The sequence below is a fragment of the Narcine bancroftii genome, chromosome 9 (assembly GCF_036971445.1).
Source record: "Narcine bancroftii isolate sNarBan1 chromosome 9, sNarBan1.hap1, whole genome shotgun sequence".
Lineage (NCBI taxonomy): Eukaryota > Metazoa > Chordata > Chondrichthyes > Torpediniformes > Narcinidae > Narcine > Narcine bancroftii.
The window spans coordinates 107,944,899-107,972,486 of NC_091477.1; the positions used below are offsets into that span (position 1 = coordinate 107,944,899).

Here is a 27,588-nt window from a genome sequence, read left to right on the forward strand (position 1 = left end):
TTTTCTCAAGTGAAGACAGATACAAAGTTTTTATTTAGTATTAAACACTACATTCAGCATCCATTTACCGTTGCACAGATATATCTGTCCTGTTGAATATATCCAACATTTTCTGCAATTGCTTCTGGTTGCCTGTCAGGACTAGTAACAAATGAAACACTACTGCCAGTACTTATTACAGTAAAACTCCATTAGTCCAAAATACTCAGAACTTTAGTACTGGCCTGTTAAGCTCTCTGGACTATTGAAAATTCTTTCCAAATTAATGGCCAACAGATGTTACACGGTGGTATAAAAACAATTTACAATAAAACTGGTGAGCTTCAAAAGTGTGCAGGATATGGGGCCTCAATGATTTGCAAAACAAAAATGTGCGAACAGTCTTTGCAGTGATCTTCGAGGAAATTCAGGAACAAGAGTTCCAGTGAGTTTCAAGGGAGAGTAGGAACCGAGGCCTTGGCAAATTTCGAGGAACAATGAGAAAGGCGGTTACAGTGAGAAACATCAAGGGAGCATGAGAGAAATCACCAAATGAGCCATTATGATTTAGATAATTGACCATGAATTATTGGAGTTGTACCCATTATTTGGTGAGTAATAAGGTCTGTTTAATTTCACAGGACAACTTGTTCCTGAACACCTTTGGGCATATTATGGATTTTGGGCTGCTGATCAGGAAAATCAGCTTAAAATTTTCCTATCACCTACAGATTTTTAGATATAACCTATTTTTGTGATTTCCTGTCATATTTTAAGTCTATTTCAAGCAGACAACATCATGAAGTGCAACATGTCATTGAATATTCATTTTTCTCAGTTCGCACATGGACATCTTCCCTGCAGATCTTGGAGCACTCAGTGATGAACATGGCAAAAGGTTTTACCAGGACTTTGCGATCATGGAAAAGCTGCATCAAGGCAACCAGAATCCATCTAATCCTGGACACTGACATGAGAGGCATCAGATGCTGAGTACCAATGAAGATCAGCAGGAAAACATTTTTAGGTCAGTTGAGCTAACACAATGTGTCAACATCACCATGTGATTAAACATGCAGAGTTAATTTAATGTTTCTCCAACTTCATACATGATACAGCAAATCTGAAATTATCTTGTGTTCAGCTTGAAGTTGTCTATCATAATCCCCAATTTTTTTTTTTCAGGAAGCAAACCTTTTGGAAAAATTTGTTGTCCAGTGTTACATATAGGGCAGAACATCAACTGAACTTGTTATTTTAAACCACTGTAGTCCTTTTTCTAATTTTACACATTTCACACTTAAAAAAATATATTTCAATGGAATCACTTAAGCTTCACATGTTGGCACCATGAGTATGTGTGCACTGGTGCAATTGTTAATACAAATCCATTGGTGAAAATTTTGCAGATTATTATGTACCCCCACCTTCGTGATACTTGAGAGATTCCATAAAATAACTCTTGTGAAAAAAGACCAGGTTTATTTGAAACAAGAACTTTGAAATTACAACCATAAATCTTTATGTAGTGTTTAGTTCATGTTATTTTTACATGAATGCAGAGACTGTTGTGCCTAAAAGACTTTAATGATGTTCCTCTGTACTTTCATCTTCTCCACTGTCATGGTGCTCCTTAGTCAGTGGAAGAGCTGGTTTAACGAAATGTATGGGCTTCCATGGTTCACCTGGGCAGGTGCTGGTATGAGGAATAGCTGTATCTTCCGCAGAGGAGTGGACCTCTGTTGAATTTGACTGTATTTTAGATTTTTGGGAAAAGGACATTCTTGAAAATGGTCCCCATCCTGCTAGTCGCAAAGTGATCGTCTATTGGGTGGGAAATTTAATGTTATTAAATGTCTTTGTAATAATTCACCATTCCAAAAGTTTAGATTTTTTTCTTCACTTTTCTTAAAGTGTACTGTCTACGTATTAGATTTATCGTATATGCCAACATATAAGACAGTATTTGAACTTTAAAAATTTTACCCCAGAACCCTTATGTGCCAAGTAAATCCAAACTTTTACAGTGAAGTCTCAGCACTCCCCTGCACTGTATAAAATCCAAACCTTAACAGCAAAGTCTCCCTTGGGGTCCATCTGCCCAATTTGACTGCTGTCAGCTCTGTACAGCCTTTAAACGGTCTGTTAAAGGAGCCAAAGGTAGTTTATTTCAAAATATATTAATAAGATTTAAACCTTTACTGGATAATTTGCTTTTAAAATTTTGTGATAGCATTACCTCACTTGTCAGTGGGATAGTTGGTAAAGGACTATTAGGGTAGTAAGTTTGGGTAGCCTTATACAGCGAATATAGCTCAAAACCTACATTTTAGGTAGAAATTCGGGGGGGGGGGTGTTCTAAAACAGGAGGCATCTTATACATTGGCAGATACAGTATTACAATCTTAAATTTAAATATTTCCATAATTCCTTACAGGATAGGATGCCATTCAACTAACTGTATATGGTGGCGCACACAGCAATCTTATTTCCTTTCACTTGTTTACCCCATAGACCCATCTATCACCCACTAATCCCCCTCCAAGATTCAATCATTCATCTACAAAAGATAAAGTTTGCATTAGCTAATTAACCCATCGATCTTAGCAATGTGAGAGGAAATGAGAGGTCCTGGAGAAAACCTACAGTCTTAGAATAAGAAGATGCCCATTTAAAACAAAGATAAGGAGAAATTTCTTTAGCCAGAGGGTTGTGGATTTGTGCAATTCGTTGCCACATCCAGCTGTGGAGGCCAGTCATTGGGAGAGTTTAAGAGGGAAATTGATAGGTATCTAATTATTCAAGGTATTAAGGGATTTGGGGAAAAGGCTGGAACTTGGACTAGATGTAAGAACAATTTAGCTCAGGGGGGATTTGCAGAGCAGACTCAATGGGCCAAATGGGCTACTTCCGTTCCATTTTCTTGTGATCTTCTGATTACAGGGAGAACTTTCAAACTCCTCACACACAGCACTGAAACTCAAGATTAAAGCTGTTTTGCTGGAACTGTGAGGCAATATTAAGTGCTATTATAATAGCAATACTAACTGTGACACCTTAAATATGGATTTATAATGTTGAAAAATATACAGACTCAAAAAATCTTGTATAAAAAGTCATCTAAATGCATTATTATTGTCAGAAATTTTAAACAAAGCAAATAATTTTAGATTCGTATCACTTTCTATGATTTAATCAATCTGCATTTGCAAATATCTCCCACTCTTATGGAAGGGAGAGAGGCAAAAAAACAGGAAACTATAGACCAGTTAGCCTATCTTTCATGGTGACCAGCTTATAGAGTTCATTATTAAGAATGTTGTTTTGAGGTATTTGAAAGTACAGATACTTCCTGGCTTATGTCCATCTGCACATATGAACAAATTTTTTTTTAATTAGAAAAAATATAAAATTTACAGAGTTTATGTTGTATTTGACGAACTTTAACTGGGATACAGGGCATGTAAGAACCAAAATGTGTATACTTACCTTGTTATTCAGATTCCTGGGGCCCATAGGCTGGGTGTGGCCATCTTGATTCCTGTGTGCATGCGTGAGTCTTTGGTTGACACATGCGTGATGGGTTAAGGGTGTGAATTCAATATCATCAGGGCACTTAACTCTTGAGCATGCATCAACCAAACTCCAATAGGTGATCCCACCACGCATGCGCCAACAGAAGAGTTGCACATGTGCACAAGTATCAAGATGGCCGCACCCAGCCTACGGATCTCAGGACATCAACTAACAAGGTTAGCATAGGCCAGAATGTGGAAAGATTCACCAAGGTTGATTGACAAATTCAGGAAGCTTTAAGTTGTAATCATCAAATCTATAATGAAAAAAAGTTTGCTTAAGACTCTGGTATCCACGTGAACAGGCAAAATTCCGACTTGCATCCATTTCGAGATATGACCGATCCTTCGGTCCCAATTCTGGTTGGAAGTCGGGGTGTACCTGTACAGTACAAGATAGACCAGGCCGAAGTTGGCATGGTATCCTTGAGGAAAGATCTTTACGACAAATCTTTTGGAGTTCTTTAAGGAAGTAACAAGCAGGACAAAGGAGAGTTGGTGAATGTATTTACTTGGATTTTCAGTAAAAACACACAATGCTGGGGAGACTCAGCAGGTCAGTGTCCTTTATGTAACAAAGGCAGAGATGCATAGCTAACATTTCAGGCTTGACTCCTTCATCAAATGTCAGAGGCCTTTGACATGAGACTGCTAAAAATTGTGTTGTAGGAATGTCACTAACATGGATAAGAAGATTGGCTGGCATAGTTCAAAGAGTGAAAATAACAAGGGCCTCTTCTGGCTGGTTGCCAGTGACTAATGGTGTTCCACAGGGTCAGTATTGGGCCCACTACTTTTCACATGGTATCTAAATGGTTTCGATGATGAAATTTATAGTTTTCTAGTCAAGTTTTGTAGTCAAGATGATAAGAAGATAGGTGAAGGGATGGGTAGAGTTGAAGAAGTAGGAAGTCTGCAAAGGAACTTAGATGGATTAGGAGAATGAGCAATGACGGAGCAGATGGAATATAGCATCTGTTCATCTTCATGCACTTTGGTAAAAGAAATAAAGACATATATTAATTTCTAAATGGGGAAAGAATTCATTAAAAGGAGTCCCAAAGAGACGTTGAAGTCCTAGTATAGATTACATGAGAAGGTTAACTCTTAGGATGAGTTGGTAGTAAGGAAGCCAAATGCAATGTTAATGTTCATTTTGGGAGAATAGAATATAAAAGTAAAGATGTAATGCTGAGACTTTATTAGGCCACATTTGGATTTTTGTGAGCAATACTAGGCCCAATATTAAAGGAAGGATGTACTAGCATTGGAGAAGATCCCAGGGATGAAAGGGTTTACATATGAGGAAAGTTTGATGACCCTAGCCTGTACCCATTTGAGTTTAGAAGGATGAGGGGGAATCCTTATGCAATGTTGAAAGGGCTTGGTAAAGTAGACATGGAGATGTTTCCAGTAGTGGGAGAGTCTGGGACCAAACTCAGGAAGAGCTTCAGAATAATTGGTCATCCTTTTAGATCAGAGAAGAAATTTTTTTTCTTCAGTCAGATGGAGGTGAAATTGTGAAATTTGTTGACACAGGTGGCTGTGGAGGCCTTAGTCATTGGATATATTTAAAGGATAAGTTCTAGATTAGTAAAAGTGTCATAGGTTATGGGGAGAAGGCAGGAAAATGGGGGTTTCTGATGTAATATTGTAATCATACCATTTTGATTTTTTAAAATATTTCTTTAAATGTAATTCTCTATTGTATTCATGTTATAAAATTTTTAATAAAGTCTTCAAAAAAAAAAAGAAGGAAGTCATTTAATCAGGAAATGATATTGACTAATACTTAAAAATGGAAAAGTATTTTTAAGATAAAAGATATTCAAAAGAAGGCAATAATTATCCATTCGACAATACAGGGATTAGATTTAATTCCTGATATATATAACCGTTTACAGCACGGAAACAGGGCATGTCGGCCCTATGTAGAGGATGGTACAGGTAGAAAGAGGAAGGGAAAGGAATATACAGTAATATCATCTTCTCTCAGATCTTACTATGAATTGAGTTCTGTCGCACAGGAACGCAGGAAAAAAAAATCACAGAGCTATAATATTGGGAGGGATTCCAAGGTAAAGGAGTAGACAGGAATTTCTGTGGCTGCACACAGGGCTCCCAGTTGGAGTGTGGCCTCCTGGGTGCAAGGGTCAGGGAAGTCTTCCAATAGTTGCAGGACAGTCAAAGGGGAGGGTGAACAGTCAGGTGTCATGGTACATGTAGGTACCAATGAAACAGGAAAAAAGCAGGATTAGGTCCTACAAGTCGAATTTAGGGAGCTGGGAGATAAATTAAAAAGTAGGTCCCCGAAGGTGGAAATCTCAGAATTATTACCTGCACCGCCTGCTGGTCAGAGTAAGAATAGCAATGATGAATATGTGGCTTTTGAGTAGCGATGTCGGAGGGAAGTTTTTTGATTGCTGGGGCATTGGAACTAGTTCCAGGCAAGTGGCAAAGGTACAAACGGGTCAGTCAACATCTGGGGAGGACCAGGATCAGTGGCCTCAGGTGATTGTTTGGTAGAGCATTTGGGGAAGTTTTAAATTCATATACGGACTTGAAGGGCCGACATGGCTGTTTCCGTGCTGTAAACGGTTATATGGTTATATGGTTATATGGCAGGATTATGGGACTTCTGGAGGAAGATGAGGGAAGCAGTGCAGAGGCCAAAACAAAAATTAAAAAAGTTTGGTTTGCGCACTCTTGAGAGGATGTCATTAGAATGCATCCATGATAGCTTTCCTGAAGGGCATATTACTGAATCACAAGAGAGGACATGCCACCTTAGATCAGATCCTGTGCAGCAAGACAGATAAATTTAATGATCTTGTAGTTAGGGATATTCTAAGAAAGTGATCACAGTATGATTGATTTTCTCATACAAATGGAAGATACAATAATTCAAGCAGTTTGCAACATGCAGGCAACTATAGTCCAGTTAGTTTAACATCTGTCGTAAGGAAATTTTTTGAAGCTATCATTAAGGAAGAAATAGAAACGTATTTGGATAGAGATCATTTCATCAGGTAGATGCAGCATGGATTCAGAAAGGCTAGGTTCTATCTGATTAATAAAATTTTTTGAGAATATAATGAGTGCAGTAGATAGTTGGAAATTAGGTGAGTGTTATAAACCTGGATATCCAAAGGCATTCGACAGGTTGCTGCTTAAAATACTTATCTATTAGGCAAGGATACATGGAATGTGGGGTAAAATATTAACATGAATAGAGAATTGGTTAATCAATAGAAGGCAGAGAGTTGCTCTGATTAGCAATAAGTGGTGAGCTGAGTGCTGCAGAGGTCAAGGCTGATCCCACAACTGTTCACAATGTATATTAACATTTTGGAAGAGGATTCCAAATGTGGCATACCAAAGTTTACTTATGACATGAAACGGAGTGGAAAAGCGAATTGTGTGGAGGATGAGGAGTCTGCAGAAAGATGTAAATAGGCTGTGACTGGTCAAGATTCTAGCAGATGGAGTACAATGTTAATAATAAATGTGAGGTCATCCACTTTGGAAAGAAAAACTAAAAGATCAAGTTATTATTTAATGGGTGAAAGAATGTAACATGTTGTGGCACAAAAGAACTTGGGAGTGCTGTTGCATAAGTTGCAAAAGGTTGGTATGCAGGTTTAACAGGTAATTAAAAAGGCAGATGGAATGTTGGCCTTCATTGCTAGAGCTGGGAGATTCTGCTGCAACTGTACAGGGTACTGGTGAGGTCACACTGGAGTACTGTGTGCATGTTCTGGTTTCCTCACTGAGAAATGTTCGGATGAGAATCATCTGGTTGATTCCAGAGATGAGACCTAGCCTGTGAGGAGAGATTCAGTCACCTGGGATATGTTTTCTGGAATTTAGAATAATGAGAGAGGGTATTATAAAACATAAAATTATGAAAAGGATAGAGGAAAGATAGGTGAGACTAGGACTAAAGGAAATAACCTCAAGATCCCATGGAGTACATTTAGCATGGAGATGAAGAGGAACTGCTTTTCCCAGAGAGTAATAAATCTGTGGAATTCCCTAACCAAGGAAGCAGGATGAGCTTACTCATTAAATATATTTAAAACAAAGTTTGATCAGTTTTTGCATAGAAGAGTCATAGGGTTCTGCAGCTGAAAATGGGCACTTCAGCCCAACAAACATGCTGACGTAACTAGTACAGTTTGCAACATTTGCCTCATATCTCTGTAAATCTTTTCTACCCATTTACTGTCTAAATATCTTTTGAACATAGTAATTGTCCTCATGTCTACCACTTCCATTTGTTCCTTATATCCATCAGTGTCTGGTCATTTTTAAATCTTTACCCTCTCACCTTAAATCTGTGCCCTCTCGGTTTAAATTTCTTTTTCCTGAGAAAAATGCTTTGTCTATTTATCATGTCTTGTGATTTTGTAAACCTCTATAAGATTTCCCCCTACTCCCACTCACTCCATCCTCTTGTACTCCAGGGAGAAAATTCTCAGCCTATCAGCCTTTCATTACAGTTCAAGCCTACTTTTCCAGTAACATTCTCATGAATCTTTTTTGCACCCTTTTCTGTTCAATTATATATTTCTGATAGCTGGGTGAATTAAGGGTTATAGGGAAAAGGCAGGTAGGTGGAGCTGAGTCCACAGCTAGATCAGCCATGATCTCAATGAATGGCGGATCAGGCTTGACAGGCCAAATGGCCAACTCCTGCTCCCATTTCTTCTGTTCTTATGTTCACTGAGCTTAAGGTTGACTCAGGGTCAGGTTCTTTGTACATCATTTGGACTCCAAATGATGGTACCATACAGCAATATTGGACCATGCATCCCCACCTTTGGAAAGGAGGTAGACAGAAAAATAAACAGTGGATGAGAGACAATTAGAGGGAAATGAAAAATAAAAGCTGAATTAAAGGTCCTGCAATATTATCAATGGTAAAGATGTTTTATAAACCATAATTTCTTGCTGACCAGCCAGCTCTGTTTCCAATGTTAGCTGTGGCCCTTCTCTAATGTGTTTGCTTTTCACGCTTGGAAAAAAAAATTGGTAGTTTCACACACAAATTTGTTATTTGACAAAATAACTATGACTTGGAGTTTTTAAATCGTAGAATGTAAATACTTGAAATTGACAAAAAAATAGCTTTGGAATAGGCTGTTAGCCTGTTTGTCAGACTAGAGTGGAGAGGACTAATTATAAAATGGCATTAACAGAAGTGTCACTTGAGCAATGGCAACGCAGAAAGCAAAACATTCCGAATGAGAAAAGATTTAAGGAAATTTAAGAGCAGAGAATTAATATGAGAAGTTGGAAAAGGGCAGGGTTAAACAATGTTTAAAGTCTAATAAATAGGGATAAATAAAGGAGCATTAAAAAAGTCACCCTTTTTTGCTATTAAAATGCCCACAAATTTCATGTTTTTCACCTTGCCAGAAATTGAACCACTTAATAATCTATCAAGCTAACAAGTTGAAATTTGTCATATTAATCAGGATCATCAGATCACCTTTAAAATGCTGTCAAAAGTGTAATTTCTTGCAGAAATTAATATGATGAACAAAGAATGAATAATAAAATTACCGGGTCATCTAAATGAGGGCGACAGGACACTTTTCCCGTAATATATTTTAACCAGACTTGTTCAATTAAAACTGAATTGCAGTGGAGCTGTAAGACAAAATATATTATTTCTTTATTTTAATAAAAATAACAATATAGATTTATTTCTTCAAATGCATTTCTTTTAAATTCCAAGTCTGGGAATGGGTTGTTGGGCATGTCCGAGGGAATTACAAAGGGAGTGATCCCTGCTTAGATTTAAAGATGTTCGGATCGCATTAAAGTAGACTAACTTTGAGTGGTACTAGGTATTCATCAAATTGGAATTCCTGCTGAATGAATTGTGTGGTTGGAACTGTCAGTTTTCATTATATCATGTATGTCCACAGATTTATGGAGTATGGAGGTGCCAATCCACAGGACTGGAAACATCTTCAGTGACATCACAGGTATCAGCCTTCTTTCAATTGAAGACATCTACAAGAAGCGATGTCTTTAAAAAGCAGTCTCTATCCTCAAGGACCAAAACCACCAAGGTCATGCCCTCTTCACTCTGCTACCATCAGGAAGGAAGGAGGTACATACAGGAGCCTGAACAAGAACAGCTTCTTCCCCTCTGCAATCAGATTTCTAAATGCACAATGAATCACAGACTCTCTCACTTTCCCCTATTATTATTACACTATTGATTTATTTTGAAATATAATTTATAGCAGTATTTACACTGTAATGCTGGCACAAAGCAACAAATTTTGTGGCATGTTCATAATAAGAAATTCTGATTCTTATCTAATACCCCACGTGGGTATACCCCAGCCCACAGCGATAAGTATGCCCCCACGTCGCAATTATTTATACACATCTTTGCAAATAATAATAATTTTAAAAAGATATACCTATAAATACCTATAACCTAAGCTATTACAACCATAGCTCCATTACTAGTGGTAATTGTACCTACCCAAAGTTTCCCACAAGTGCTTTTTCTACATTGTTTCTTTAAACCAGTGGTTTTCAAACTGCCCCCCTAAACTGACGTTCCACCTTAAACAAGCCCTATGCCATAAGTGGTCTGTGATTAGTAAGGAATTGCTTAAGGTGGTATGTGACTGGAAGCAAAAAGGTTTGAAAACCATTGTTTTAATTGTACCTAATTGACTCTTTATGTGCATGGTTACATAATTCCAAAGGAAATGGGCCAATGACAATTTTTCTCAAGCAAAATATTTCATTAACAATTGGGTCTAGAGCAGTGGTTCTCAACCTTCCCTTCCCACTCACATACCACCTTAAACAATCCCTTAGCTATCACAGAGTACTTATGGCATAAAAACTGCTTAAGGTGGAATTTGAGTTTGGGGGCAGTTTGAAAACCACTGCTTTAAACATTCTGCAGTCTTTAATCTGTTCTGGAACATGCATAGTGTAAGGTAAAACATCATGAGATGGGAATGTGTAGGGAGTTACCCTGTACAGGGCTGTAACAAGAAGGGGAGGTGTCCTTGTACTCCTGTTAGGTAAAACATCATGAGATGGGAATGTACAGGGCTGTAACAAGATGTGAATGCATCCTTGTACTTACAAGATAAGAGAGACATTGATGGATTGAGAGGCAGGAAGCTAGCAGGGAAAGGATAGCAACAGTTTTAGTCATTGGACAAGTAATGATATGATGATGTTCTAAGCACATATCCAAGGGTATAAAAAATCACCATTTTGCTGATAACGGCAGAATGCATTCTCCGACTAACACGGTTAGTCGCAAGTGTTACAATCCGGTAATAAAGAACAAAGAACCCTGATTTCGACTCAGCCTGGTGTTTGTCTCACTCATTCATGAACAAAGCAGACCTAACAATTGGTAAGCTGAACTAGACTCCTCTGTACCTCTGTTCCTATTTACTCCTCCTCAGGCTTTCACTTTTTTTCCTTTCTAATCTCCAACACCAGTTTTATTTCAGCTTTACAACATCTGTAGTATTTTGTTTTTGGAAAAAATTAAATGTGGGCTTTTTTGAGTGTGAATAGGCCTCAAGAAAGTGATAAACAATGCAGATGTTCATCTTAAAATACTAACCTTTCTACCATCGGGCTTAAAAGGGCAGCTAGTAATATTTTCATAAGGTAAAGGGTTATCCTTGCTGCATTCTGTTTCCTGGTTCAAGAATGTCATTTTGTATTTCATTCCAGCCACCACCTGAGTTTGAAGAATATGAACAGTGTAGCATTAGTGTGGAAAACACCCCCACCCCATGCAATACAATTATTTTAAAAGTTTTATTTTGTTTCCATGTTTATTTTTTTTCACACTACTTTCTTTTAAAATGTACAGAATTAAGCCATCTTGGATACAAAAGACAAAATATTCTGATCAAAAAATGAAAAGGATGTTTTTGTCTTAAATATTATTAACAAAAGGATTGGGAGGAAAATCATTTAATTATTTTAAAAATATGAGTCAGTTTTCACATGTATCTCAAAAAATAAACAGTTATTAATGGATTGACTACAGATTTCACACATCAACCTATTTTGATTTATATTTGGCACTAGGATTGCAAACATTCTGTTAAGATTAAAGTTTAATTGTTTTCTCAGATGAGAACTCTAAAACATTATTTTTCCAAAACATTATACTACCTGTGTGGTTAGATCTGAAATCAATAGTCTTAAACAGAACACATAAATTAAAGTGGCTTAGGCAAAATGGTAGCATAGCAGCAATTTTTCCACTAATAATATTTATTGAACAGATTTCCAACAAAAACAATTATTGGCTTTTGAAACATTCTAATCTATGCAATGTTTTCATAGCAGATGAATTAAGTTGTTTGAACTATGAGTCAAATGCTCTGTAACTCTTGATATGACAGTATCTTCCTGGAATTAACTCAGACTAAGTTTTTTAACAATTATATTTTACCTAAACAGCACAATACTGTTACAGCGCCAGCGACCAGGGTTCGAATCTGGCATTGTCTGTAAGGAGTTTTCCCTGTATCTACATGCATTTCCTCTGGGTGCTCCTGTTTCCTCCCACTCTTCAAAATGCACCATGGTTGAAGGTCAATTGGTGTAATTGGGCAGCATGGGCTTGTAGGCCAAAAACCTCTTTTACTGTGCTGCTTGTCTAAATTTAAATGACCTAAATATATAAAAGTTCTTCAAACCTCCAAAGTGCATGATAAGAATAGGGAGAAACATGCAAAGATAAATGAGATAGGTTTGCTTAATTAGGTAGGACAAAGAGAAATGAAAGGTACCATTTAAAAGCAAATTAAAAATCCTGAGGAATAAATCATAAACTAGAGTTCAATTGATTGCTGTGGTCAAGACCATTTGACCAAGATGGTCTTTGAAATAAATATATAATTTAATGGTGCAGTTTAAACTTGTGCAGTTTCCTAGCAGATGTGTCACATAATCTTCCACTTTGAACCTGCTCTCGGTGAGGAGAATCGGAAAATGTTGGGTATACTCCCAGCAGAACAACCAGCGTCTGTAGAGAAAGAACTAAGATTGTTATTTCAGATCAATGATCTTTCATCAGACGGGTACAATAATTGACCTGAGACATTCTGATGAGGTCACCAATCTGAAACATCCACTTTGTTTCTTTTTCCACAGATACAGCAAATCTGTTATTATTTAAGATCAGCACCAGAAATAAATTTGAAGATGATGAAGTGGAATATCAGTACAATTTACCCTTCACTCTTTGTCAGTTGATGGCCATAGCTTAACCAACTGTCAAAGCAGTTTTTATATTTTATGTTAGGAACACCCTGCTTTCACAGTCCCTCACTATTTTGAGCAGGTTCAACCGATAAATAACCAATCAGTAATAGGAAATTTCCAAAGGTAAACAAGGCAGAAGTGTTATTAAGTTAGTGGCCTATGGAAAAAATGTTGAAATAAGATAAGATAACCTTTTATTGTCATTGCACAAGTACAATGAAATTGAGTGCACATCCTGACAGTGCACAACATACATCAAACAAATAAGATATAAAAACAATAACACAACATTCAATGTTTGGTGGTATTCAATTCACTTATGGTTCTATGGTAAAAACTCTTTTTAAGTCTGTTTGTCCATGAGATAACGGAACTCAAACAGATGATGACCAGGGTCTTTCAGGATTTTGGCTGCTCTGCTAAGACAGTGAGAGCTGAATAAATCCTCCAAAGAGGGCGGTGTGCAGCCGATAATCTATGGGACATATTGATGACCTTCTGAAGGTCCCTCTTGTTTGCTGCAGTGCAGCTGGCAAACCATGCAGGAATGCAGTACACTCTCAATGGAGCAGTGAGCGAAGGACATCAGAATTTCTCCTGCAGTTTGATTTTCCTGAGAATCCTCAAGGCATGGAGACATTGTTGTGCCTTTTTAACTACTCTGATTGTATTGGTAGTCCAGGAAAGATGTTCAGCAAAATGTGTATCTAGAAACCTGAAAGCAGTGACCCTTTCCACATTGATATATAATGGGTCTGGAACTATACTGTTCCTCCTGAAGTTTAGTTTAAGTGATTTTGAAGAGTTCAAGACAAGATTGTTCTCTGAACACAACGCTGTCGGTCTTTGGACTTCATCCCTGTAGACTGTCTCATCTCCTGTTGAAACAAGTTCAATCACAGATGCTTCGTCCCCAAACTTGATGATGATATTAAGATATTAAGAGTTTTGTTATACTGGTATAACAAAGTGTAGCAAACTTTACATTCTACTGATAAAACTAAATTTGTGCAGATAAGGGTAAAGATTTAGAAGATTTTGAATGATTAGATGAGTAAAAGCTAAAATGATTTTGTTTCAGAAAAGGTTTCTCTACAAAATGGCCATTGCTGAAGAAAATTACCAGTCCAGATTGAATAATGCAGGTCATTCAGACAAATTACATCTTCCTAGCTTTCATTGAATAATCTTAGAGATCAGAGTATTTTACCATGACTTTTATTCCAGAAATATGAGGCTGCTAAAATCATGAAAAAATGTATCATACTTCATAACCACATCATCTACCCAATTTGTGCTGATTCTCAGATCGATCCCATTCCTCCATTTATTTCATTGTAACCTATTCTCTCATATACTGTATATCCCATTACTATTAACTACCCATCAGTCAGCTATTCCTCATATAACTTGCAAGAACCAGTTAATCTTCCTGAATAGGAGAATCCCTGAGCACCTGGGAAAACCCCTGTGTCTCACAGGAAAAAGTGCTAGGTGATCAAAGAGGTTAGAATGAAACCTGGGTTGCTGAGACAGCTTTACTACCTGCATCCTGTTCATGAAAAGGTTTAATGCGGGAGAAAAAAATACCCCCCCCCAATTCCACTATTTTCTTCATTGTGTGGCTGTACCAAAGGTAATATTTAAATACGATCCTGTCTTCTTGTTTAGGGGTGTTGCCAATTATTACTTTGCATGTCAAATTATTAGTTTGCATCTGTATTCGAAATGGTGGGAAATAGAAATAAACCATGTGTTCCAAGGTAGCTTATATTTAAATTTAATCGTTAATTGAGTAGAACAGCAGTGAAGGAAATAATGGCATTAATGAATGGAAAAATCCTTTAGACTGCGTAGTCCCCATTTTGAAATTTTAACTAAGTAGGGGCAGATTTCTAACTGCAACATTTAATTTTTTTTTAAATTTAGCATTGATACATTCCTTTGAATTGGATAATAAGAAAAATAGATATGCGTTTAGGAAATTTGCTGTTATCTGTAACAAAAGGGAAACTATATTTTCAATTGATCATAGAAACCCAAGTGTAGGTTACAGCAAATGAGCTTGGACCAATTTATTGAAGAGGTGATTAATGTAATGGGCAGGGTAAGCATATCAGTGTTGTTAATAAGGATTTCCAATAGACTTTTGATAAAATTTATTAGATCAAGTTCAAAGAATTGAAAGTTGCTCAGCCAATTTTAAACTTTGTTATGAAATTGCAGAACAGGAGGATATAGAGCAGAGAAAATAAACAAGTACTCAAATTGGCAGGATGGAACTTGAGGTATCCTGCTTGATTCTACATTGAGATTGTAAATATTTTCTATTAATAAACAGCTCACATGATTTAAAACAAAAATCACATGTACATTTTACTAATTACATAACAACATAGAAAGCATTAAAATACAAAGAGAAAGGAGATACAATTGTGACAGATGACATCCATAGTAATTAGTAGTCCATGAACATAAATAATTAAAAATGCTATGGGCAGATTCAGATTAAGGGGTAGGTCAATGGAATGTTGGCGAGTGGAAAAAAGAGTATATATGCAGAGGTAGAAAGACTATGTTTGAACAACATCTCAAGTATTTTGGGCAATTATGGGCATCCTAGTTTTGAAAGATACATTGGAAGGAACACAGAATAAGTTTATTGGAATAATTTTAGAGGTAAATTACATGCAGTGATCGATCACACAGCCTAGGTTTATCTTCCCTGGAATATTTATTGTTATCCTGAAGCATGGAGTTTTCAGAATATTAAGCAGAGGTCATAGGTATTGTTACGAGCCCAGACGACCCCAAAACCCAGCAGCAATAGATATTCACCAAGATAAATGGTTACTTAAACAAAAGTTGCTTTTAATGATCTTTGAACATGAAAACAGAATCACACTTTAACTTATCACTGTTGACTTAACTAACCTAACTTAATCTAATTCTAAGCGCATATGTATGTAATGCATGTGTAAGTTCAGAAAAGTTATTTGATTCACAGTCCAATCTCACTTCTCATTCCTCCAAGTTTACTGGTTGCAGACAATTCTTATACTGTGCACAGAATGTAACATTTATGAAGTTCACCAGGCTTTGGTGCTTGAAATGGCTACCACTCAGGAAGGTTCTTGTGAGTTTTCAGAGAGAGAGATTTGTTGTTTGTTGGACACCCACAACTGATTCCTTTTTAATCAGCCACTTCCGTGTCTTACCGAAGAAACTTGCCCCCTCGGGGTTCTCCAGATGATAACCTCTTTCTTTCAGATCATTACAGAGTTTCTTTTTGTTTCTCTTATTTCAAGTGAAACATTAGACAGCCAGTCCTCTCCTCTTGCATGAACCACAAGGGCTTTGACCAGGCTGAATCAGGCACTCACAACCTGTCTTCTAAATGTGGTTTTCCACAAGCTTGCCAGCTTGTCCTGTTCCAGTCCCAGCTGCTGCTGCTGCTGACCGTAAAACTACAGAACTAAATTCTCTCTCTCTCTCTCTCTCTCTCTCTCTCTCTCTCTCTCTCTCTCTCTCACTCTGCTTGCAAAAACTGCATGACCCTCTTAGAACAGCAAGTTCCACTCCAGACAATCTGCGGCTCCGACAAGTTCTTTCATCTGTGGCCTTTTTGTAAACAACAATCTATTAGTGAATTGCAGCACTTTCCAAAGCTTTTGCAAAGGCTCTGGGGCCGACATGTCTAGTATAAGCAGAGCTCCGGTATTTTAAATAAGATCTGTTTTAAAATATTTGTACGTGACCTGCACTAAAAAACCTGCCCCAATTTATCTCCCAAAAACATACTTATATACAACACAAACATGACATAATTTGTCAGAGTTGACAATGAGAAACTATTTGTGGTGATTGTGGAATTTAGCACATTTGGACATAATGCAAAATTAGAACCAGGCCTGACAAGAATGTAAGTATAATATATGGTAGTAAAAGTTTTAATAAAGGTGGCACAAAGGCTACCGATCAGCCATTATCTCATTGAATTTTGGAACAGATTCAAAGGGCTATGTTCCTTTAGAAAATTCAAATATCTAAAAAAACTGAATTATTAATATATTTGTAAAAAGAAGTCTAACCTGCTGAGTTAAGTTGTACACCTCTGCAATCCGAAAGTAATGTTCATATGTACTGTTATTGTTGAATGTTATAGTAGCATGGGAACTTGTTTTATTTATGATGTGATTTTCGTTTGTGATGGGTGAAACACATCCAAGGCATGGTGGTTTTTCATGAACACCCTGTTGATCTGGGAAACAATTCACAGATGGTTAGATTGCGATAACAATTATTACAGACTAAATCTCAATAGGAACAGCAATTTCCCAAAAGAATCATATATAATTATAATTATGGCAGCGCTCTAAAGGAGATTACCTTGATTGCTATTCATCTGGCTTTGTACAATAAACTATAGCAGGGGTGTCAAACTCAAATTCACAGAGGGCCAAAATTACAAACTTGGACTAAGTCGTGGGCCAAACTAAATATTTATTGAAAATTTTCAACAACATCTGCATGTTTTCTCTTCTTTCAACATATGTAATGTTAAACTTTTTCTTATAAAAATAAATGTTTAATAATAGTTTTGGTTAAACTCTTTCCAGAAGAAGCATTAACAAATGAGAAATAAAATATTCAATAAATAATATTTCTCTATAGCCTTTAAGCTCCTTTTAAATGTTTTTTTTTTCACAAGCCAACAAGTCAAAAAAATAACAACTTGCTTCAATGAAAATCCAATCTTTCAACTATGAACAGTCCAATGTTAGCTTGCAATCCAAGCTTAGCTTGCAACACTGTGATTTACTCTGATGCACCTGGGTCTAAACCAGATACTTGGCATCTCTTCTTAGATGCAAGTTCATCAATCTCTGGGGTCAGAATTTGCCTCCCACCTGTCTTGAAAGGTCCTGTTTTCTGTCTTTCGTTTGGCCATTCATCGTAAGGGGTTTATTACATGTGAGTTAGGCGACAGGTCGCAGATGCTAAGGAAAGTAAAGAGAGGAGGTGGGGGCGATTAGCGGGCTGACGGGCCGGCGCCAATGCATTTGCAAAGCATTATGGGATTTGTAGTATTAGCTGTGCATGCGCTATACTGGCGCGGCAGCCAGTGGGCCAGCTCTGATATATATTTGATATGATCTTGCAGCCCAAATTTAATTATATCACGGGCCAAATTTGGCTTGCGGGCCTGAGTTTGACATGTGTGAACTATAGGATTTCTTTATTTAAAATGTTACCTACTTTTTGTTCTCTAAGGGACGTGGTTTCATTACTCTTTCTCATGGTCATTTAACAACATTTTGATATAAGGGAAAAAGTCAAACTATTCAAACTATTCTTTTTAAGTATTTTCTTGTGTTCTTGCTGAGTTACCAATGCTATTGCTTTCAAACCAAAGTCCTGAACTCTACATCTCCAAAATGCGTGACAACCTTCCAGTACCATTTTTGATTCTGCAATTTGAATAAGACATCTTTCTGTGTGTATGAGCTTTTAAATATATTCTTAAATGTGAAGCATAATGCTTTCTATCCCTTAATTTACTTAGAATCATTTTTAGTACTCTTACCTGATTGAAAAGTGCAGTTGTATGAAGTCACGCTGATTTTTCTTGGCATTTTATTGATGAATACGTTTGACTTGCATTGACCAATGGACTAAAAATAATATCAGGATCAGAAATAGTGACTGTAATTTATCCTAATATCAAGGGTGATTAAAATAAGACCATAACAACACACTAGATGTTGAACTTCAAGCCCTTTACTATCTGTCTGCTTCTATTTGGTCCAAGACCCTTTTCTTACTTATGCCCAGATCTATCCACCAGTTCTGTACAAAAGGAGTAGGTAAAAGGGTCGGGTACCAACAAAGATGGCCAAATAACTAGCTTCCCTTAATTCCATTGCACATTTGGTAAGTAATTTGTCCAAGTACAAAAATAAGTCAATGTAAAATCTATACAACAAATCCTTTTTCTTAAGGACAGCCCATAACATATCCACTGAAAGGGAACTTGAGCATTTTCAGATAATTTCATTCACCAGACTGCTGCAAACTGCAAACTTGGAAAATCTTTATCTCATAGTTTTATTAAATGACTATTGTCACAGAAAGAGCCTTTTGCACCCATGGTGGCTCCCAGTGGAGCAACCAATCAATGCCATTTGTCCTCTGCTTATTTCACTGTCTTGAGAATTAATTTTCTCACTCTCACATACCCATCAACTCCCCATTGATTATTTTTGTCATTAATCCATGATAAGGAATAATTTAAAGACGCCAGTCATATTTGTGTCTTGCACTTAGAAAAAGAGAGAACATACAGAATCCAATTGATAAAACCCGAGGTGAGAATCGAACACATTTTCCAAACAGTTGAGCTATTACGCTGAACTAATTTGCTATTTGTCAGGAAGGATGTTTTAATATGGAAATTTTAGAAAACTTACAGCTTCTCTGGGTTTTCTGTAGTTGCAGTCTTTCCAGATCTTTGTACTTACAATGGGGCAATCTGTTTCACGAATAGAAAATGTGAGAGAGTAGTGTCTTCCTTGTTCTTCCTATCAAAAACAATTTTTGTCTCATAAACATTTTAGATTCTCAAACCACAAATATGAGGTCAAACAGATTTTAAGAAAATATAAAAATATGCAACACCAAAGTTATTAATAAAAGTTAATACAGCCTTTTCCAGGTGAGAAAGCTGTCACCAATAGAATGTCACAGGACACTGTGTTGGAGCCCACCATTGTTCACCATCTATGTCGACAATTTGGTTGAATAAATCAAATATAATAAATCCAAGTTTGCTAGTTTGCCAATAATACTTGATACATCATCAATGACTTCAAAAGACTGAAGATGAGCAAACTGATAGGCTTTTATTTGCTATAGAACAAAGGCACATCCATGCTGCTCGATTGTCCTGCACTGCAGAGGGGGTCATGGAACAGTCACCTTTATTCAGGAGCCTGTGTGAGGAGCCACAGGTACTGTCGGCCAATGGGTGTGCCCAAACAGATAAATATATACATACAGTGGTTTACCACATCACCCCTTGGTTTTTTTTTTAAGTGTCTAGCGGGGAGAAATTACATCTTTCAGGTGGTCTGGTTTTTCACTGTGACTATCATAATACTGGCTGCAATTATGGCACAGTGGTGGGGTCCTGGGCAGTTAGGGGTGCCTGTGTGCAATCGTCGGCGTTGGGCTAATGGGTATGTGGCGACAAGTCGGGTGTGTCCTCTGTTGGGGGTGAGGTAATGTGCCATGGCCCTGGTGCATTGTGGGTGGCTAGGGGTGAGGGGGTTGGGGGTGTGGAGTAATCACTGGAGGTCCTAAGGGCACCAGATCCTTAATGGAGACAATGTCCTCATGCCATCATGGTATGCCATGTAGGCATATTGGGGGTTGGCATGGAGGAGGTGGACCCTTTTGACCAGAGGGTCAGACTATGAATCCTCACATGCTTCCAGAGTAGGACTGGCCCTGGGGATGTCAACCATGCCAGCAGCATGGTCCCGGTCACAGATTTCCTGGGAAAGGAAAACATGTGTTTGTATGGTGTGGCATTTGTGGCAGTATATATAGGAGGGAACTGATGGAGTAGAGAGCCTCTGGAAGGAGTGCAGGAGACTGAAAGGCCCCTAGATCACAGGGCTAGGAGAACAGCCTTCCAAACTAAGCTATTCTCCCTTTCCACCTGCCTGTTCCCCCAGGGGTTGTAGCTGGTGGTCCTGCTCATGGCAATGACTCTGGCCAGCAGATACTGGTGCAGCTCGTCACTCAAAAAAGAAGACCCCTGGTCACTAGGAATATAGCTGGGGAAGCTGAATAAAGTGAAGTCACTGTGCAGGGGCTTGATGACTGTGACAGATGTCATGTTTGCAGGGAATGGCAAATGGAAAATGGGAGTAATTATCAATAACATTGAGGAAGTACACATCGCGGTCCATGGAGGGCAGGGTTCCTTTGAAGTCAGCACTCAGGCGTTTCCAGAGTACTGTCGCTGTGGTCAGATCATTAATGGGGTGAGGAGGTGATGGCATGTCCCAAGATGGTGATGCCCGGAGCAACCACGAGTTGGCCACATTGTCAGTTGAGTAGGCCTCTATATTCTGAAGGGCCACCTCCAGCGTACCTGCCAGCTCAACTGCTCTCTGCAGGCTGAGCTCCCCTTGCTCCAATAGTCTTTGGCTGATGTAATTCGACCTGATCCCTGCAATATAGGCATCCCTGATCAGATCCTCCGTGTACTCCGCCGCCATCATAGCCTTACATTCGCAGGCCCTTCTAAGGGTTTGCAGGGCCCGGAGGTCCTTGGCATTTGACTCACCGGGTCACTGCTTTCAGGTCTCCAGGAGGTGCATGGCATAGACTCTGTTAATCTTTCACTGGTACTATCCCTTTAAAATGTCCATGCCTCCTGATACAACATGGCATCCCTGATCATTGAGTACACCAGGGTGCTGACTTTGCAGTGCAGTACCTGTAATTTGTCAGTCTCTGACCACACAATGGCTGAAGATGCCTGCAGGAATGCCTCAAGGCAGTGTAGCCAGAGTTCAAAGTTGGGTAGATGCCTCAAGTGATTAAGGGTCGATTTCCAGCTTGTCTGGCTTCAGGATCTGCTCCATTATAAAAAATCACAGCAAATAAAATTGATGCATCATCAATGACTCCAAAAAGACTGAAGTTGAGCAAACTAATAGGCTTTTATTTGCTATAGAATAAAGGCATGTCCATGGGGAGGGCACTGTGGAACAGTCACCTTTATTCAGGAGCCTGTAGGAGGAGCCACAGATACAGTGGGTGTGCCCAAACAGATAAATATATGCAATGAGTGGTTTACCACAATACAGGAGTTGAGAAGTGATGTTGTGACTGTTCAAGGCATTGGTGAGGCAAAATTTAGAGTACTGTGTGCAGTTCTGGTCACCAAATTATAGGAAGGATATCAACAAGGTAGAGAGAGTGCAGAGAAGATCTACAAAAATGTTACCTGGGTTTCAGCATCAGATTACAAAGAAAGATTGAGCAAATTAGGTCTTTATTCTTTGGAGCATACAAGGTTGAGAGGGGATTTGTTAGAGGTATTTAAGATTATGAGAGGGATAGATAGAGTTGATGTGGATAGGCTTTTTCCATTAAGAGTTAGAGAGATTGAAACAAGAGGTCATGAGTTAAGAGTTAAGGGGCAAAAGTTTAGAAGTAACATGAGGGGGAACCTCTTTACTCAGAGAGTGGTGGCTGTGTGGAATGAGCTCCGGGAGAAGTAGTAGCGCAGGGTCAATTTTGTCATTTAAGGAAAAATTGGATAGGTATATGGTTTGCAGGGGAATGGAGGGTTATGGGCAGGGTGCAGGTAGGTGGGACTAGAGGATAGTATTTAATTTGGTTCGGACTCGAATGGCAAAAATGACCCGTTTCCGTGTTGTAATTGTTAGATGGCTACATGGTTAAACTAGTGTGAGGAGGACATAAAACAGCTGTAGGATGATATAGACCAGCTAATCAATATGCAAGAATATGGCAGATGGAATATAATGTGGAAACTTGCGAGGATCATCCCTTTTGATCAAAAAGTTAGAAAAGGGATATATTTTATAAATGGTAAGAGATTGAAAGATGTTGTAATTCATAGGATATGATACTGTATGTCCCAACACGTGAATCAATGAAAGTTTTGAAGATTAGAAATAGCTTTATTCAAGCATGTTGAGATGAAAAGAGGGCTTGTCAGTGTAAACATTAAGGTGTTTTCAATAGTGGGAGAGTCAAGGAGCCGATTGGTGATATCAGGAAGGGAAAACCAGAGGTTTTATAGAGATCATTGGGAAATCAGAGGTGGAAAGGTGAGCAAACTTAAGTTCTTGGAAGTCACCATCTCGGAGGGTCTTTCCTGGACCCAACACACTAATGGTATTATGGAGAAAGCATATCAGTGCCTCTACTGCCTCAGGAGTTTGAAGAGCTTTGGTATGACATCTGAAACCTTGGTAGATTTCTACAAAAGTATGGTGGTAAGTCCTGATCAGCTGCATCACAGTCTAGTATGGGAACACCAATACCTCTGAGCTTAAAGCTCTCCAAAAGGTAATGGTCACAGCCCAAGACATCACAGGCAAAACCCTCTTCACTATCGAGAACATCTACAGGCAACACTGCTGTCAGAGAGCAGCAGCAATTATCAAGGATCCACATCATTCAGCACACATTCTGTTCTTGCCACTACCATCAAGAAAGAGGCATAAGCATGACAAGACTTGCACCACCAGGTTCAGGAACAGCTGCTACCCCTCCACCATCAGACTCCTCAACATCAAACTTAATCAGCGACTCATTTAAGGACTGACTTTTGCACTTTATTGATTTTTTTTTCTTTGTATTGCACAATTAGTTTGTTTACTTTCCTAAATTTGTTTATATGAGTACAGTATTTTTTACTCTACCAATAAGTAGTAATTCTGCCTCGCCTGCAGAAAAAAAAGAATCTCATGTCATGCATGAACTCTGACAATAAATCTGAATTCTGAATAGGAGTGAGACAGTTGTGTCAATTGTGACAACATATAATAAGAGGGAAGGAAAAGGCATTCAGAATTGACTTGGACACCAAAAAAGTTTATACGAAGCTGTGCTGTTCACAATCATTTGTTGATGAACCATCATTGGACAGATACACCCATTAAATACAAATGAAAAGCACTTCAGAAAACTGAAATAAAAACAGAACTACTGCTCAGGAGATACTGAAGAACAAAAATAACATTTAGGGTCAATATTCCTCATCGAATGCAGCAATTAATTAGGAAGTAAAATGTTATGTTGTCCTTTGAGAAATTTGAAGCAAAGATTAATATGAAATAGGGTCTTGCCAGGATCACACCTGGAGTATTGTGTATAGTTTTGATCTTCTCATTTAAAAATAACATGCTTCTCATAAGGAGAGTGCAGTGAATATTCACTAGACTACTACCAGGGATGATAGGCTTGCCGTCCAAGGAGGGATTGAGTAGGGACGGCCAGTGATGCCTAGAGTTTAGATGAATGGGACAAGATCTCATTGAAAATTTACAAAATTAAATCAGGGCTCAACAGCATGGATACAGGAAGGATGATATCCTAGACTCAGGAGTCTGGAACCATGGGTCAAATGTCTCAGGATAACAGGAAGTCTATCTCAGACTGGCATGAAGAGAAATTTCTTCACTCAGAGAACCTTTGGAATTCTGAATCCTGAAGTGGTGTAGAAGCTTAGTCAACCTACCCAAAATATGGTGACTTGCCTTCAAAAGGAATCAAAATGGGAAGTTATAACCTGAAAGAATATGTTCTAAACAGATTTGATTATTGACAGGACTAGTGGAGGGAATAATTGGAGAAAAGCAACTCAAAGACTTGAGAAAAAAATAGAGGAATGTTATTTGCATGAGTGTATGTACATATCTGCCTACATTAAGCATATATGTTGGTACAGTGTACATTTGGCAGTTGGGACCTCACAAAATTTCCATGTTCCCCAAACAAGATGAATACAGATATTTGAAAATGTTATATATTCTAGATGATAACAAAGGAACATGTGTAGAATCATGAAATGTTATTCAGCACACTTTGTCTCTATTTTTGAACATACAATTATAAATCCACAAAAGTGCTGGAGAAACTCAGCAGGTCACATAGCATTCTTTATGCACAGAATCATTACCAAACTTTTGGGCAAGTTATGAGCAAAATACAGGCAGGTGCCTGAATAAAATGCTAGGAGGAAGGGGCAGATGAGGAAGATTGGCCCAAAGTCACTAGGTCAGAGGTGGATATGGGTGGGAGGGCAGAAGTGAAGAAAGCTGGGAAGTGATAGGGGGGGGGGGAAGTGATTAGCTCTCTGAATGGAGAGGGAAGGGGTGGGGGAGCTGGAGGAAGGGAAACAGAGGCATAGAGAGAGAGAGAGAGAGAGAGAGAGGAAACTGGAGAAGTCGATCTTTGTGCCATCTAATTGGAGAGTGGCCAGATGGAATATTAGATGTTGTTCCTCCAATTTGTGGGTAGCCTCAGCATGAGATCTTGGACAGACATGTCGGCATGGGAGTGGGGTGTGGAATTGAAATGCTTGCCCACTAGGAAATCTCCGCTATTGAGCAGGACAGAATGAAAGTGCTCAATGAAATGATCTCACGGTCTGTGTCCAGATTCTTCAATGTAAAGGAGGCATAACAATGCACCGAATGCAGTAGATGATTCCCACAGATCCACAAGTGAAGTGTTGCTTCGCTTGGGAGGACTACTTATGGCCCATAATGGTGGTGAGGGAGGAGGTGTGGGCGCAACACCACCTGCGCTCACAGGGATAGGGACCAAGAAGGCGATTATAGGGAAGGGATAAGTGAACAAGGAAATCATGGTCCCTGTGGAAGGTGGAGAGGGGAAGAGAAGGGAAGATGTTTCTAGCAATGGGAATACATTGTGGGTGGCAAAAATTACAGAGGATAGATAATATTTTGGATGCAGAGGCTGGTGGAGTGGTAGGTGAGGGCAAGGGGAATCCTGTCCTGATTGCATCTTTTGGTAGAGAGGAGAAGTTTGTAAGAGCTGAGTTGATGGTGGTAGAGGGTAAGCCACAATTTTTTTTTAAAAAGAAGTACAGATAATCTGGAATGGAAGACCTCATTGTGGGAGCAGATGTGACAGAGATGGAGGAATCTTGAGAAAGTAAATTCTCTTCTCCTAGTGATCTCTTCCCATTGCTAGACTCAAAATATATGTTTTCACTCTATAATCTGATTAAGTATTTTTGCACCCTTATGTCCTTAAACTGTTAAATGCAAAATTGAGGAAAAATTGTTAAATTGGGCTATTTACTTTATATTATAATTAATTCACACGCATTACTTCTGGAAGAAAATCAGGTGAAGTGGCAGGAAGAATGGTTTTCTGAAGAATTTTGTGACAAAATCAGCTGATGTAACCTGAACGGAATGTCAAGGGTAAAGGTTAGAGGCACCACTTAGTCTTATTAAAGCCAGGTCCAGCTTATTATTCTTGTACATTTAATATGCAGTGTTTAATCTACAATAGAATAAAGAGATCTGATAGAAAATGTCTGGCTAAATAGGTTTTTTTTTCTTCTTTATTGTGCCATTAACTAAGAATTAGAATGTTGTCATGTTTGGAACTGGACAATACTGCTGGTGATAAGGCATGGTGCTCCAAAGTGGTTAAACAGTACAAGTGATACAAGCTAATGAAAGACAGCCACTGCCCCGTGTCTTGCAATATTGAGTTATAAATTTGAACATGCTCTTTAAACTGCATAACAAGAACAGAAAATTTCTGGCTTTCAAACAAAAACAGAAAATTACTGGGTACTCTCAGCAGATCAGACAGGAACTGTGGAAAGAGAAACAGTTGAATGTGATCTCAGCTCTGATTGAGAGAATGTCTTCAGTAGAAACCCAAAACAAATGGGAAAATTCAGCAGTCATTTAAAGCATTAACAATACCCCCCAAGTCCTGAGAATCAAGGATCTACTTATATTTACCATTAGTGGATTGAGATACAAATGATCTTAAAATTTATAGGTTTTAAATTATCAACTAGAAAAGTAAGATCATATGACCTGCAATTCTTACTGGAAGATACTGATAATATGAACAATATGGGATCTACTCACCTGAACTTCAGCCTCAATTATCCTGTAAAGAGCAAATTGATTTCCTGTTGCCTGTTCTGCATTCAATTTTCGTAGAGTGAAATCCACAGCAAGTTCAACCTCTTCATTATTACAATCAACTTGTTGGAATTCATTACTTTCATCTGACACAGGCTCTGATTCTGCATCGATTTTTGAGAGCTGAATGATAAAGAGAGTGATGAGTAACAGCTTCATACTGAGTATAGACCTCACTGCCTCCAATAGATATCAGTGGGAGAAAAGGGCTCAGTGTGTTAAACTCCCATTTATTTGTGACTTATATAAATAAGTGGAAAAGTTGGTGAAAACACGATTCAGTCAACAATGTTATTTATGCAACGTTATCACATTTAATCTACAATACTGAACAAACATTTGACATCAGTCTAACTTTGAAGGACCTTAACCTCAAGATAAAAAAGCAGATATTTCTACATCTCGGCCTTCTGCCCCCTCACCCCCATTTAACCCAGACACCACCAGAGTTTAGCACTGATAATCAAAGTTGTTTAACCTGCCATGCAAAAAAGAGAGATGAAGATAATTTCAATCTTATATTTTGATATCACAATCTTTTTCAAGTCATATATGCAACATAGCTATTCAGTCAAATAAACGGACTGCTTAGAAAAAACTTGAGGCTGACAACCTCGTCAAACCCGTGTAGCATATCCAAAAAGCTTAAGTGGCATAATAAGATCACACCTAGATGGGGGAGTTGTGGGGAGGGGGGGGTGAGTGATTGTATACAAATCCAGGCCAGCTGAAAAGTATCAGAAAATAGATCAAAAAGTAGATCCCATATTGTTCATATTATCAGTATCTTCCAGTAAGAATTGCAGGTCATATGATCTTACTTTTCTAGTTGATAATTTAAAACTGTTGAAAATATGAATATTTCTGATACTTAAAAATAATATTTGAAAATATTTAAAGATAATACATTTATTTCAAACAAATTTTATCACATTTTGGGAAAATCAGAAACATTTATAACTATTGAAAAGCAAACCATTAAAAATATTTCTTACCCC

At 38.2% G+C, this 27,588-nt stretch overlaps 1 protein-coding gene across 1 annotated transcript; it reads right to left on the reverse strand.

The window, feature by feature from the left end:
* LOC138742603 (kininogen-1-like) lies at positions 1-26,824 on the reverse strand. The gene is made up of 7 exons (XM_069897236.1): positions 26,534-26,824; positions 19,310-19,420; positions 18,427-18,514; positions 16,931-17,100; positions 11,179-11,298; positions 9,123-9,209; positions 1-1,803 (listed from the first exon to the last, which is right to left on the reverse strand). The coding sequence occupies exons 1-7, from the start codon at positions 26,747-26,749 to the stop codon at positions 1,564-1,566; spliced, it is 1,032 nt and encodes a 343-aa protein (XP_069753337.1). The 5' UTR covers positions 26,750-26,824; the 3' UTR covers positions 1-1,563.
* Between the last annotated feature and the right edge of the window lie 764 nt (positions 26,825-27,588).

Excerpts from the sequence above, each read along its gene's own strand:
- LOC138742603 (XM_069897236.1), bottom strand. The coding sequence starts at position 26,749 with ATGAAGCTGTTACTCATCACTCTCTTTATCATTCAGCTCTCAAAAATC. Across the intron at positions 11,299-16,930 it reads TGTACAACTTAACTCAGCAG|GTGGTGGCTGGAATGAAATA; the intron begins GTTAGACTTCTT and ends CTTCAAACTCAG. Across the intron at positions 9,210-11,178 it reads TTAAGCCCGATGGTAGAAAG|CTCCACTGCAATTCAGTTTT; the intron begins GTTAGTATTTTA and ends TTTGTCTTACAG.